Genomic DNA, 13,467 nt, shown 5'->3' on the forward strand with positions numbered 1-13,467 from the left:
TCCCGAAACGAAACGCTAATCGGATGCAAACGCTTATGAGGAGTCTTTCTGGTCAGTTCACCTTTCGACCTATGTTTGCTAACGCACTTTTGTATACCGGAATATCTTTGTATAGGTAGATTCGGATATAATCTTGATATTCCCAGACTGCAATATTATTAAAGCTCTATATGAATCTTGTATTGTGACATACTTAAGTACAAATATCCCAAGATCATGAAATAATCTCGATATTCCCCGATCACGATATCGTTAAAACTCTATATGAATCTTCCATTGTGACATACTTAAGTACAAACATCCCCAGATCATGAAGTACCTAGATACCGAAGTATTCAGACACCTAAATTCTTATACATAATTCTGTTTAATAATGTTATAATAATTTATTATAATATTGTATATCAAAGTATCGAAATCCTTGAATGACAAGTTCTATCTCCGGAAATTCCTATGGCTGCAAAACCTTGTATACAAAATATTTTCTAGATGTGGAAATCTATTGTATATTCCGAAATAAGTTGTCAAAGTTAACCAGCACCTTCCTTCACTACGACCTGAAATTTCGCCGTTTAACCAGTCGCAATTTGTCGGACGCGTAATCAACGCGAAGCCTTCGGACACACTTTTGCAGCTTCGCTCGAGGACCTCGTCGTTTCCGTTGGAAACTTACTATTCCGGTCGTTAACGGCGTGCGTTCGCCAAAACGATTTCCTTCGACGGAACTCGGTAAAGCGGAAGATGCTCGCTGGAAACTCGTAGCGTTCGCTGGAGATAGAGCTCGTTACTTTCGTAGGACAATTTCTACGATATGCTTCTAGATACGATAGGAAAACTTTTCGATACGATCGGTTAGTTGGTGATTCCTTGTTGCAGGAAGCGTGATGTCGCTGAGAATGATACTGTTCCTGGCCGTGGTGTTGGTGGCGGTGATCCAGTGGTCGACGGCCCTGCCGGCTGCTGACAAGGAGAGACTTTTAAACGAGGTAGACGTAAGTACATACGCATCACCCTAACTCCGTCGAAATGGTATAACCACCGATCAAGTATTCGATGGACTCCTGTATCCGCAGGCCATCGACTACGTAAAATTTCACTTTCGTAGACTAAATTTGGATCGGAACGGAGCGAGACAAAATTAAGGCCGAACAACGATTTTAACGAATTAACAAATAACTAGAGTGACTTTATTTCTTCCGAGTATAGCAAGACCAAGCGCGTTGACTCGCGTACAAATATATACATCTTCCCGATACACTGGGGCGGGAAAAACGAGGAGTGGGAAAGGGCTGACTTTCCCCAAATTGGGAGTTCCCAGTTTCCCCTGGCAGTGGTGCACCGGCCCAAACCGTTGCACGGTCACCCATCCGGCACTCGGCCTCCTACAAATTACCCTCACAGTAATAAACCCAAGATCGTCTCGACTTTTCAAACTACGTGGAACCGAAAAAATATGGCTACAACCTCGGGCTCAATGCGCAAACCGCCCGGGTAAAATGGAAAAGTTCCTTGGTCTCTTGCTATGGTACCTTCGATATTCCGAAACTCTCTTAAAACTATAGTCTAGATGCTATTGTAATTTGCAAGGGGATACATTTCGATATCTATACGAAATAGATATTGATACTAACATTCGTATGTGGACACGCTTCCGGTGACGGTTCACTTGCAACTTTACGCGGAAGCGCTATTATTTTGTACTTGAATTCGCGACACGATCCGAATAAGCTTTCATACTTTTTATTCGTGCAAAATATTTTGGTAATTTTCCAAGGTGTGCTTTCAACCCACTCTTCGAAAGCACTTTCGTTATCACATTTTGCACTTTGGTGCTCGAATTAGTGTTTAATGCACTTGAAGCACTTTGGTGTTTGCACTTTTATAATTATGTTAGACGTGCAAAATTGTCTTGAAATAATGGTGGTCTTGTTATAAAATACTGGTCCGATCATAAAATGGTGGTTCTACCGTTTAGACGGTGCAAGTCTCATTCTTCATTTACTTTAACACTAAAACAAGATCCTTATTATAAATGACACAATTTGTCGAATTGATTTTTCTGATACCCACATTGATCTTCATCAAGATAAAGAACTAATGTATGTACTAATTTATGTTTTGTCGTTTGTTTATTTATTTTTCGACTTCATTTTTCATCTCAAATTAAGTACGCATTATACGCCAGTAGGTTTAGTGTTAAAACAAACGTTTCATTCTGTAATACCATGAATAGTATACTGTATTTACAATAGTATACTGTAATTCTTTAAACAACGCGATTTAAACAATAACACCAACAGCACATTTACAAAGTTTTCAACAACGAAGCCATTTTCGCGAGGTAAAAATAAAGACGGTCGAGCGCAAAGGGGTAAATAGGGCATCTCGGAAACCGAGTCCGACATACGAGGCTGATGGCGAACGCGTTAAAAAATGGCGACACTCGAGAGACGACAAACGTGGCTCGTTACAGCCGCGTCTTCAGGTGTCCCCGATTTTCGCGAGAACGCGTCGATGCTCGTCTTGGACTCGTTTTCCACTGGGATCCGAACAATCGACCCAAAAAGATACGTTTTTATCCTGGCTACTCTCCTTGCTTCTCTACTAACGACACGGGAATTACACTCTTGCGCTGGATACCGTTTATGTACTCGTCTTCCGTGCGTTGTAAGCGAAATTAATCTACGCAGGTATTCGCTGAGGAGCTCGGGAATGAGAAACTTCGTGTAGATGCTTTGGAAACGTACATATTTCTGCGCTTAGAAGTTGAAGAATTTTGTAATTACAAATTCCGAGACTTTGTAGTCGGGGAATTTGGGGAGTTTGATGTTACGGAGTTTGGGAATTTAATGTAGGGCGGTTAGAAAGTTGGGGATTTGTGAGATGGGGAATTTGGGAATTCGGGAATTTTGGGGGTAGGGAATTTTGGAATTTGGAATTTTGGGGTCTTGGGAATTTTGGAACTTGGAAATTTGGAGCGTAGGGAATTTTGGGGTCTAGGGAATTTCGGAACTCGAGAATTTCGAGACTAGGTAATTTTGGAACTTGGTAATTTGGAGCGAAGGGAATTTTGGGGTCTAGGGAATTTTGGAACTCGAGAATTTCAGGACTAGGTAATTTTGGAACTTGGAAATTTGGAGCGTAGGGAATTTTGGAACTCGAGAATTTCGGAACTAGGTAATTTTGAAACTTGGAAATTTGGAACGTAGGGAATTTAGGATCTAGGAAATTTTGGAACTTAGAAATTTGAGAACTAGGGAATTTTGGAACTTGTAAATTTGGGGCGTAGAGAGTTTGCAAAGTTGGTAATTTAGGATCTAGGAAATTTTGGAACTTGAAACCTAAAGAACCAAAAAATGAATTTAAAATCTGAGAAAAATAAAAATTTGAAAACCCACGAGCTTATCTCTACATCTCGGGATGGCACAAGGAATATTTGATCTTTCGATCTGATTGAAAGACGTAAAAACTGACAAAGTTTCCCGTCGTTCGCACGTTTCCACATCCTCCGGTTCCGTGAATGAAAAATTTAAGCGACCCCGGCACGAAAGGAGGCCTTCTTAAAATTCCGTTTAGGGTCTCGATGGTCACATCGGGCTGTTCCTCCAATATCTTACCGAGGGACGAGCCGACAAAATGGAGAAGTCCTGAGGGAAACACGCGGTGACGTAAAGCGACGAGTGGCATCGCAATGCGGGGGAGCTGTATTAAAAAAAGGACAGGTTCCCGTCGTCAAACTGTATTCCATTTTGTGGCGGGACGCGTGACGGCAATACGAATCGTCTGCTCGAGTTGTTTCACGGCCGTGGAACGAATATCCGTGTAACAAGGACGACGTGTCGGAATCGATGTTATCGAACGCACTCGTTTAAAGTCGCGACCGGATTGCTCGACCACCGTTCGCGAATTGACTAATTAATCGGCGGGGAAATTAATTCCGCGCCCGGCAGAATCTGCAGCGGTTTTGATTGCGGACCGCTCTTAAGCCGCGTTCGAACGATCAAAGCGGTTTCCGTCGATTCCGCGTCCCGTCAGTCCACCAATTCCCTGCTTTATTTCGCGATTTTATCGCGGTGGATGATTATTAACACGACTCTGCTCCGATGTTTTTAAGAGCGATATTTATGGCCGATTTAATGGACGGGCTGTTCATTGTTGGATTCGAGATTTTATGAAGGCTTGAGTTCAAATTTGATGCTTGCGGTTTATACAGTTTCTGGAATTCTGTTTTGTGTTTTATAAATAATTTAGGGGAAAAATTACATAATCCAAATTTCCAAGTTACTGAATTGCCTAGGATTTAAATTTCCGTATTTCAAAAATTCCCTAGGCTCCAAATACCCAAGTCTCCAAATTCCCTAGTTCAGAAATTTTCAGGTTCCAAAATTTACTGGACCCCAAACTCTCAAGCTTTCAAATTCCCTAGCCCCCAAATTCACGAGTTTCCAGATTCCCTAGCCCGAAATTCACGAGTTTCTAAATTCCCTAGTCTCGAAATTTCCAAGTTCCAAAATTCCCTAGACCCCAAATTCTACGATGTCAAGTCCTTAGCTTCCGAATCCCTAGACTTCAAATTCCCTAGATTCCAAATTCCCTAGTTCCGAAATTTTCAGGTTCCAAAATTTACTAGATCCCAACTCTCAAGCTTTCCAATTCCCTAGCCTCGAAATTCACGTGTTTCCAAATTCCCTAGTCTCGAAATGTCCAAGCTCCAAAATTCCCTAGACCCCAAATTTCCCAATTCCAAAATTCCCTAGACCCCAAATTTCCAGGTTCCAAAATTCCCTAAACCCCAAATTTCCACATTCCAAAATTCCCTGGATCCCAAATTTCCAAGTTCCAAAATTCCCTAGACCCCAAATTCTAGGATATCAAGTCCTTAGCTTCCGAATCCCTAGATTTCAAATTCCCTAGATTCCAAACTCCTATATTCCCAAATTCCCTAGTTTCTAAATTTTTCTGGTTCCAAAATTTACTAGACCACAAACTCTCAAGCTTTCCAATTCCCTAGCCCCGAAATTCACGAGTTTCCAAATTCCCTAGTCTCGAAACTTCCAACGTTCAAAATTCCCTAGACCCGAAATTTCCAAGTTACTAAATTCCCTAGGACCGAAATTTCAATATTTCAAAAATTCCCTAGGCTTCAAATACCCAAGTTTCCAAATTCCCTAGTTCTGAAATTTTCAAGTTCCAAAATTTACTGGGCCCCAAATTCTAGGATGTCAAGTCCTTAGCTTCCGAATCCCTAGATTTCAAATTCCCTAGATTCCAAATTCCTATATTCCCAAATTCACTGTATCCCAAAATCCTAAATTCCATATTCCCTAGGTTGGAAGCTGTTAGAATTATGCAGTGATAGACGACGACAACTTTATTGGGTGTTAAGCCAAATATAATTGATTTATTAAAATAATATTACAACAAACTGTTAACGATTTAACGATGTCAAATATACGATAAGGAATGACATTTTATGACAGAGTTCAGGCTTTATATAAATTAACTATGTAATAGTTAATTGTGTAATGTAATAGTTAACGTGCGATAATTTGTTATATTCTCAACAGAAACTTATACTTTCCAATATAAAATTTAATCAATTTAGACCAGCAAATCAGTACAGAAGTTCGTAGGTGTAAAAATTGTCAAGTTTACACGTGTGTAGCAATCGAAACGAAGGTTACGTCCTAACGCACGAGTGGCGTGAATCGGTGTATCCGTGCGGGTGTATCCTTTGTCTTTGATCGCGTGGAGAGCGCGGCCGATTAAACCCATATCTATGGATTATTAGGGACAACGTTAATTGCTCGGTTACCGACGCGTGTGCTCGAATCTCCACTCGACGATAACCGAGGAATTCGCCACTGTTGTCCAACATTAATCACCGCGACGAAAACGCCTCTCTTATTCCATCAGCCACGAAAATTTATTTATTCCCGCGACACCGCGGCACTTCGTTTTTCATCCACTTAAAAGTTTCCTTGCGAGGTTATAAATTCACCCGGGAAATTTATTCCCCCGGCAAACTCGTTAGTTTCGGTAATCTCGGTCGCGGGACAAAGAAGCGTCGAATAAATTAAACTTGTCTCTCGTTCGGGAAGCGAGCAACAGGTTTCCGGACATCTTTTCGTGTCGACCGCTTTCAATCTTCGCGGAGCTCGTGTTTTCTCGCTGACGGGATTCCACCCTCTGTACACGGCAGGGAATACCGAGCTTCGGAATACCGAGGGTCGACGAAAACGTATAACGTTGGAATACTCGTATATCAACATGGGTGTTCCACAACTTTCGTTGGAGTACGTTTCAAGGATTGGGAAATTTATGCGGACTTAGATATTTCAGGACGTATCGATTTGTGCCTGTAGATATTTGAAGATCTAGGTATGCAGCTTCGAGGTTTCTTTTCGGGATTTGATTTTGTGTCAGGCGATTTGGATCTCAGTTCTTCAGTTTCAAGTACAATAAATATGTTTCAAAATTTGTAGATTCAAAAAATCTCTAGATTTCTAACATCTGAATATTCGATAAATATAAATATTCCCTAGATATCTCAGTACTTAGACATTCGAATTCTTAGATTCCAAATCCCTTAATCCTCGAGTCCCTACATTTCACATCCCTAAAATCCTATATCCCTATATCTCTAGAATCCCAGATACCTCAGTTACCAAATCCCCAAATCGCCATCCATAAATTCGCAAATGTAATCGCATCGAATCCGCAAAGTTCCAAAGATCACAGTGACGTAACCATACGGAAACCATAGTCCTTGACATCCTCGCTAATCCGAACTCCCTCGCGTCCTAGTACAGGGTCGTTTCTATCGCGACGAGTTAACTCGTCTTCCCGTGCTTAACGGATTAAAATCACCGTGGATCGTTGTAATAACGAACGGATCACGTCCGACCTTCCTCATAAGTAAATCCTCGTGTTTAGCGACGAAAGGATCGGATCGTCGATCGGTATTCAACGACGATCGAAACGAAGAAAAGATATCCTTTCGCTAATTACCCGACAGGAGAAACGTTCGCGTGTCAAACGGTACCGGATAATCGACTGCCTCTTAAGAATTTAATACACAGAAGGAAGGCTACCGTTTCAAAGTGGCGAATGAAATTTTTCCCTTTGCCAATGAACGACCGTCTCCAGCGGATTACAAAGCAAATTGCTTTACCCGGATCTCACTGTCTTTTACGATCGTCGCGTTACTCGATTGCAATTGCACCGGATAACGTTTGTCTTTAAACCGTTCGTTCCTTCCGTGAAATATCGAGCAATGGTTTTACGGGACCAAAACCGGTTACCTACGATTACCGTGTAACGGGATGTGTCCGATATTCTTCCAGAGGATTTAAGCATTTAACCTTAAAGTATTTTACTTCGACGTGAGTGGATAAAAGGTTCCATTATCGGATGTAGTTTAGTGTTCCGACGAAAAAGTACAAGCGATTACTGTTAAGAGGGGCAATACCTTTAGACAGATGAAAATAAGCTGATATTTGTGAATTTTTTTTTATAGGACTCCTTTGTTTTGCATTTTCGAAATTTCAGCTATAATTTATTATAACCATTGCCTGTTACAGAATATTTTCTGTTCTGCAAAATATTTCAAAATGCCGGAATTATGACAATCCTATCTGGAAGTGTTTTGGCGCGTCTCGCGAATCGGCGTGGGTTCCAGCGGAAGATATACTGGTTTCAGCAAGTTTGCAGACAACGTTTCGAAAACTAACATTCACAGTTAGTAGATGAACCTCAGAAACGTGCAAAATATGTAAAATCGAAGAAATGGCACGTTTAAAGAAAAACTTTGAATTTTATTGAAAATTTTTGCAATGTTCGCAATAAAAAGGACTTTAATGTTCAATTTATTTCATACATTTAGGTTCGTATGTTAGATAGTATTGTCATGGATATGTGGAGAAAATTTGAGCGCGATCGATAAACTAGTTTTTGAGTTATCAGCCACGGCAATTTTAAGAACGTAGTTTTGAGAAAAACGCGTTTAAAGTTTCAGTCCTCCGCACTGAACGCGTGTATACCCGCGGCGCTAATCGGCCATAACTTCAAAAGGCTTCGTATTTCGCTTGAAAATTTTCAGACAATATTTTTAAGATGTTACACTAACATTTTATAGAAGAAAAAAATTTTGTAATTTTTTAAGATTCTAAAGGTATCCCCCTTAAATTAAAATGTGACTATGTAAGTGAACGTGGTATAGGATTTTATCGAGCAGGGATGTATGTGTACATTCAGACGTAATGACAACTCTAACGAATGCAAGTTATTATTTCATTCTAAAATACTATATCAATATATGCAAGTAAGAGTAATATTACAGTATCTATTTAAATTAAAATGTGAACGTGTAAGTGAACGTGGTATAGGACGCGGATTTTATCGAGCGGGGATGTACGTGTACATTCAGACATAACAACTCTAACAAATCGAAGTGATTCTTCTACTCTAAAATACTGTATCAATATATACAAGTAATATTAATATTACACTATCTATTTAAATTGAAATGTGACTATGCAAGCGAACGCGGTATAGGACGCGGATTTTATCGAGCGTGGATGTACGTGTACATTCAGACCTAACAACTGTAACAAATCGAAGTGATTCTTCCATTCTAAAATACTACATCAATATAAACACATAAGAGTAATATTAAGACTCCAGCGAATTAATGAGAATTTTCTTCCTCAAGAACGCGAGGAAACGTTTGAATTGCAAACGGGCTTAAACATCTAAACGGACCGTGGAATTGTAGCTCGAGATTACCATACTGCACGAGGAAAATAGGTTAATATCGGGAGAAATAACGGAGACATTGTATGGAAGATTTATTTATCCTAGAAAGGTTTCGTTATGTAAGACTTTGCGAATCCACCTGTTCGATTACCTTTACAAAACACGTTTCTGTTTTATTTATGCTTTAGTATTTATTTCCCTTTTCATTCTTCGATAAACGAGCATTTAGTAGTTCTAGCGTTAGAAGTTTTAACCCCTTGCCGTGCCATTTATTTATGAGGTCAGTCAAGACTAACCATTCAGGACTATAACATTAAAACGAACAAAGAAAATGAAAATGTTCCAAGTATTTTATATTCAGAGATCCTTGACAACGCAAATTATAGTTGGATCTAAAATTCAAGTTGAAGAGTATTCAAAATTTGAGTAACATTTGAGTTGTGAGTGCGTCACGAGTGAGACTCGTCAGAGCACAATAAAGGGTTAACCCGCTATGTAAAAAGTACCGACGCCTTATAAAGGTGGCGTGTCATTTCGAAACGTCTCGATGGGTCGAAAACAAGCCCGAGAAACGTCGCTCTACCGCGTTAGTCTAACGAGTCTAAGTTGACGTTTATAAAGTCGTCGAATCGAAGCGACGGACAACCGGACGTTAAGCGAAATCGGATTTGCCGTCGCCGAGTTATCGATTATCGGATCAGCCTTAAATTTATCGGCCTTCCTACGAGCGAACCGCACTTGTCTTTATCGTGGCTCCTCTGTAACGCGAACTTTGCAAAATCTTCTCGGAGCAATCCGCAGGATTAGTCGCGACGGAGACCGATTTTTAATACGCTTGCTCGTTAAAAATCCCCGCGGATCGATTCATCGACGTCAAACGCGGAAATTCTTCCGGGAAAGGTCGGCGCGGGAAGATACGGTTTTTTATAATCGTTTTAAGTGATCGATTCGCGGCCGCGTGGGACACGGTTACAAAGAATGCGGTTTCGCTTTTTAATTTTGGTAATGGTTCTACGTTTTACTGATCGGGGAGATGCAGGTTTCAGAGAATCTACGTTAAAGGATTAACGACACGAGTGTTCAGAACAGTTCTGCCATATTGGTTACTAGCGAACGTGACATGGCGGAAAATTCAAACGCTCATACGTAAACATGTTTTAACAAAATGGTAAAGCGACGAAGGTATTTATTTTATTCGTCTGATACAAAATATTTGCGCTACTATTTAATTTTACGGACACCTACGTACATTTTTACTCGCAATTTGTCGAGTATCTAAACGGAAGGTGCAAATACGTGAGCGCGAGTTTTATCGGACGCATATTTTTTTAAACGCGTGACGCAAATAAAATCGCGTTAGGGACGTTAACGATTTTCCCGCCGGTAATATTAAGTCCCGAGAAGAACAAATCCGAAGGCCGCGTAATAGAATTTCGATCATAATTCGTGGCGTTATTCGAACGGCCGATAAAAAGCAGTCGGTTTCGTTCGGGCATAAACCGGCAGCCGAACCGTTTTATTCGCTAATAAAATCCAGCTGACATTTAACGCGATAAATAAACGCGAATACTTAGCGGACGTTAACGGGACGCGAACAACGTGTTAGAAGTGCATTTGCGTAATCTCGGATTAATTAAATCCTCATCTTTCGGTAGGAACAGCGGCGTTTAGACGGCGCACAAAGACGAGATAACTCGTCCTTTGTGCGATCAACGTTTACCATAACTCCGCGATCGAAAGCAGTAATTTAATTTCCTCGCTGGGGAAAGAACGGCGTTACGAGACGGATTAATTCATCGCAATTTACGTTTAATCGTTTCGACTCCTACTTTAACGCAACTAAAATGGCCCGCGAGTAAACTGCTTTTGAATACAAATTATCTCGAGAAAATGTTCTCTCGGTGTTTCATTATAGTTCATATGTAGTTGAATTATAGTTCATACATTTCAGTAGAAGGTGCATGAGGTATTAAATAAGGACACACGTGTCAATTTGGCAACTCTTTTTATTGTCAAATTTTCCAAACTCCCTAGATCCCTAGGGCCACAAAATTCAAAACACTCAAATTTCTAGTAGTTTCTTTCTAGTAGTTTCAAATCCCTAAATCCACAATTTACTATATACTCGAAACCCTACATCTCCGAATTCCTTAAATTCTTGAATTCCCTAAATACAAAAATCCCTAGATTGTCAAATTCCCCAGATCCTTGAATTCCATAAATTCGCGACTTCCCTGGATATCCGAATTCCCCAGACGCAAGAATCCTTAGATACCAAAATTCTCCAGATACAAAAATCCCTAGATGCAAAAATTCCCTAGATATAAAAATCCCCTAGATGTTGGAATTCCTAGATGCCAAAATTTATAGTTTCCCGAATTCCTGAGATTCCGAAATCCCTAGATACCAAAATTCCCTAGATATAAAAATCCCCTAGATGTTGGAATTCCCTAGCTGCAAAAACTATATTTTCCCGAATTCCCGAGATTCCGAAATCCCTAGATGCGAAAATTCCCTAGATCCTAAAATCCCTAGATGCAAAAATTCCCTAGGCGAAGAAATCCCTAGATTTCTGAATTTCCGCAATTCCTAGGTATCCCAATTACCTACATAAAAATTCCTATATGCAAAAATTCCGGAAATGAAAAATTCCCTAGATTTCCGAATTTCCGATATTTCGAAATCCCAAGATATCCAAGTTACCTAGATACAAGAATCCCTAGATTCCAGAATCTCCAAATCCCCTAATCACCAGATATCCGAATTCCCTAGATCCCAAAATCCCTAGATCTCGAATTCCCTAGATACTGAAATCGCTGGAGAGTCGAATTCCCTAGATATCCGAATTCCCGAATTTCCTAATCACTGGAAATCCGAATTCCTTAGATCCCAAAATCCCTAGATCCCGAATTCCCCAGATACTGAAATCGCTAGATGGTCGAATTCCCTAGACATCCGAATTCCCGAATCCCCTAATCACCAGATATCCGAATTCCCTAGATACTGAAATCGCTGAATGGTCGAATTCCTTAGATATCCGAATTCCCGAATCCCCTAATCACCAGATATCCGAATTCCCTAGATCCTGAATTCCCTAGATACTGAAATCGCCAGATGGTCGAATTCCCTAGATATCCGAATTCCCGAATCCCCTAATCATTGGAAATCCAAATTCCCTAGATCCCGACTTCCCTAGATCTCGAAATTAAAAAATATCAAAATCCCCAACCCATCTCAAGAGTTACGAATCTGAAAATTGAACCACTGCATCTTTCGTTTTGTTTTTCATGCGTCACCTAGGGAATCCCTATTCGCTGTTGGCAGTGCATTTTCTCGTCCTCTAACCGACACGCAAATTGTTTGTTTCAGTTGGTGGACGACGACGGCAGCATCGAGACAGCCCTGATCAATTACCTATTCACGAAGCAGATCGTGAAGCGACTTCGAAATCAATTGGACATCGGTGATCTCCAGCGGAAACGCAGCTACTGGAAGCAGTGCGCCTTCAACGCGGTATCCTGCTTCGGCAAATAGAATTTCCAAAACCTAACCGCCATCGTGCTCTCTTCTCCGTTTATCTGTCCCTCTCTTCCTTCCTCGAGCTTCTCCGGTTCGCCCTGCGTCCTCCTCTCGGGTAACCGCATTTTAAATCTCACCATTTTCGCGATACATGAAGATCTCGACGGAATTATTGTAAACGAAAATTTAGTGGAAATTCGAGGATGAGTGTGGGTTTCGAGGCGATGAAACGGATGCGAGCTAACTGCGGAGATGTTTGCGACGTGGTAAAACAGGAAATGGTAGATTAGCGTCGAACAGCGTCTCCGTTTACCCGGTAATCCTTCGGAAATGATCGGAAACCGTGTCGCGTTTATTTGGAAAGGAAGGCAGAGAGAGGTTAGAATGGCGGGAAAATTCAAATCTGCAGATCGTAAAAAAATAACAATTTCGATCGAAATACTGAAACCTATCTTATCGATTTATTAATGTTAAGAAACATGACATTATTATATTAACATGAGAGAATTATTATACTCCTATTTATTATTCTCCTAATTTATATTCGACAGAAATTACACTTTGATTACAGAAATTTAACAAACGCGTAAAAATAATAATTTTTTATAATAAGACTGCAGATTAAATTTTAGTATAAAGTCAAGTCAGCGCGAACCGATTTGAATTTTCGCGCCAAGCGGCGGCCATGTTCCGATCGCTCCGCGGCTCGCCGGGTACCTGTCATTTTTGTCTGTCGTGTAAATGGACTTCGTGATCGTTTATTCTTCATATAACGCAACGTTGCGCGTTTGTAAATCGAGAATTTACGTTCGCGAACACGGTGGCTGTAATTCATGGAGAAACATCAATAAAGTTTATTTCCGGTTGTATGCAATCGCTTGGACGTAAAAAGGAAACGATCGAAGGTTCGATCTGAAATGGTTATCCCTCTGATCACATGCCATTTAATTCGTAACCATTACAATGATCTTGCATCCAGTTTAACGTCCGAGGGTATAAAAGTTCCTTTTGTGTCTCGCTGATTGAATTTCATATTAAGCCGGGGATGTTCGGATCACCTGCGCAGAAAAAGAAAAACAACGTTCCGGAGAAATTCAATATACAAAAGGTAAGTGGATACGAATAAATTGTGGGGGAGAAGGAATCCTGGCGTAGCTGGAAACTCGTGTTTCAACGATTACGCAATCGTCG

General features: G+C 40.5%; 2 protein-coding genes across 8 annotated transcripts in view; one reads left to right on the plus strand and one right to left on the minus strand.

Annotated features, from left to right (window-relative positions):
* Positions 1-13,467, plus strand: part of LOC100875215 (prohormone-1) — a 117,826-nt gene that overhangs the window by 102,882 nt on the left and 1,477 nt on the right. For 2 of the 4 annotated variants that reach the window (XM_012298553.2, XM_012298559.2), the window contains exons 2-3: positions 877-992; positions 12,127-13,384. In XM_012298553.2, the coding sequence (XP_012153943.1) occupies positions 885-992; positions 12,127-12,291 (273 nt within the window). In that variant the 5' untranslated portion in view covers positions 877-884 and the 3' untranslated portion in view covers positions 12,292-13,384. The remainder of the gene's footprint in view (positions 1-876; positions 993-12,126; positions 13,385-13,467) is intronic. The other 2 variants (XM_076537631.1, XM_076537630.1) reach the window with 1 other exon arrangement.
* The window catches only part of DNAlig3 (DNA ligase 3), a 47,601-nt gene continuing 47,316 nt past the window's right edge, over positions 13,183-13,467 (minus strand). For all 4 annotated transcript variants that reach the window (XM_012298496.2, XM_012298502.2, XM_076537600.1 and 1 more), the window contains one exon: positions 13,183-13,334. The gene's annotated coding sequence lies outside the window, so the exon portion shown is untranslated. The remainder of the gene's footprint in view (positions 13,335-13,467) is intronic.

This window comes from Megachile rotundata, chromosome 11 (assembly GCF_050947335.1).
Source record: "Megachile rotundata isolate GNS110a chromosome 11, iyMegRotu1, whole genome shotgun sequence".
Lineage (NCBI taxonomy): Eukaryota > Metazoa > Arthropoda > Insecta > Hymenoptera > Megachilidae > Megachile > Megachile rotundata.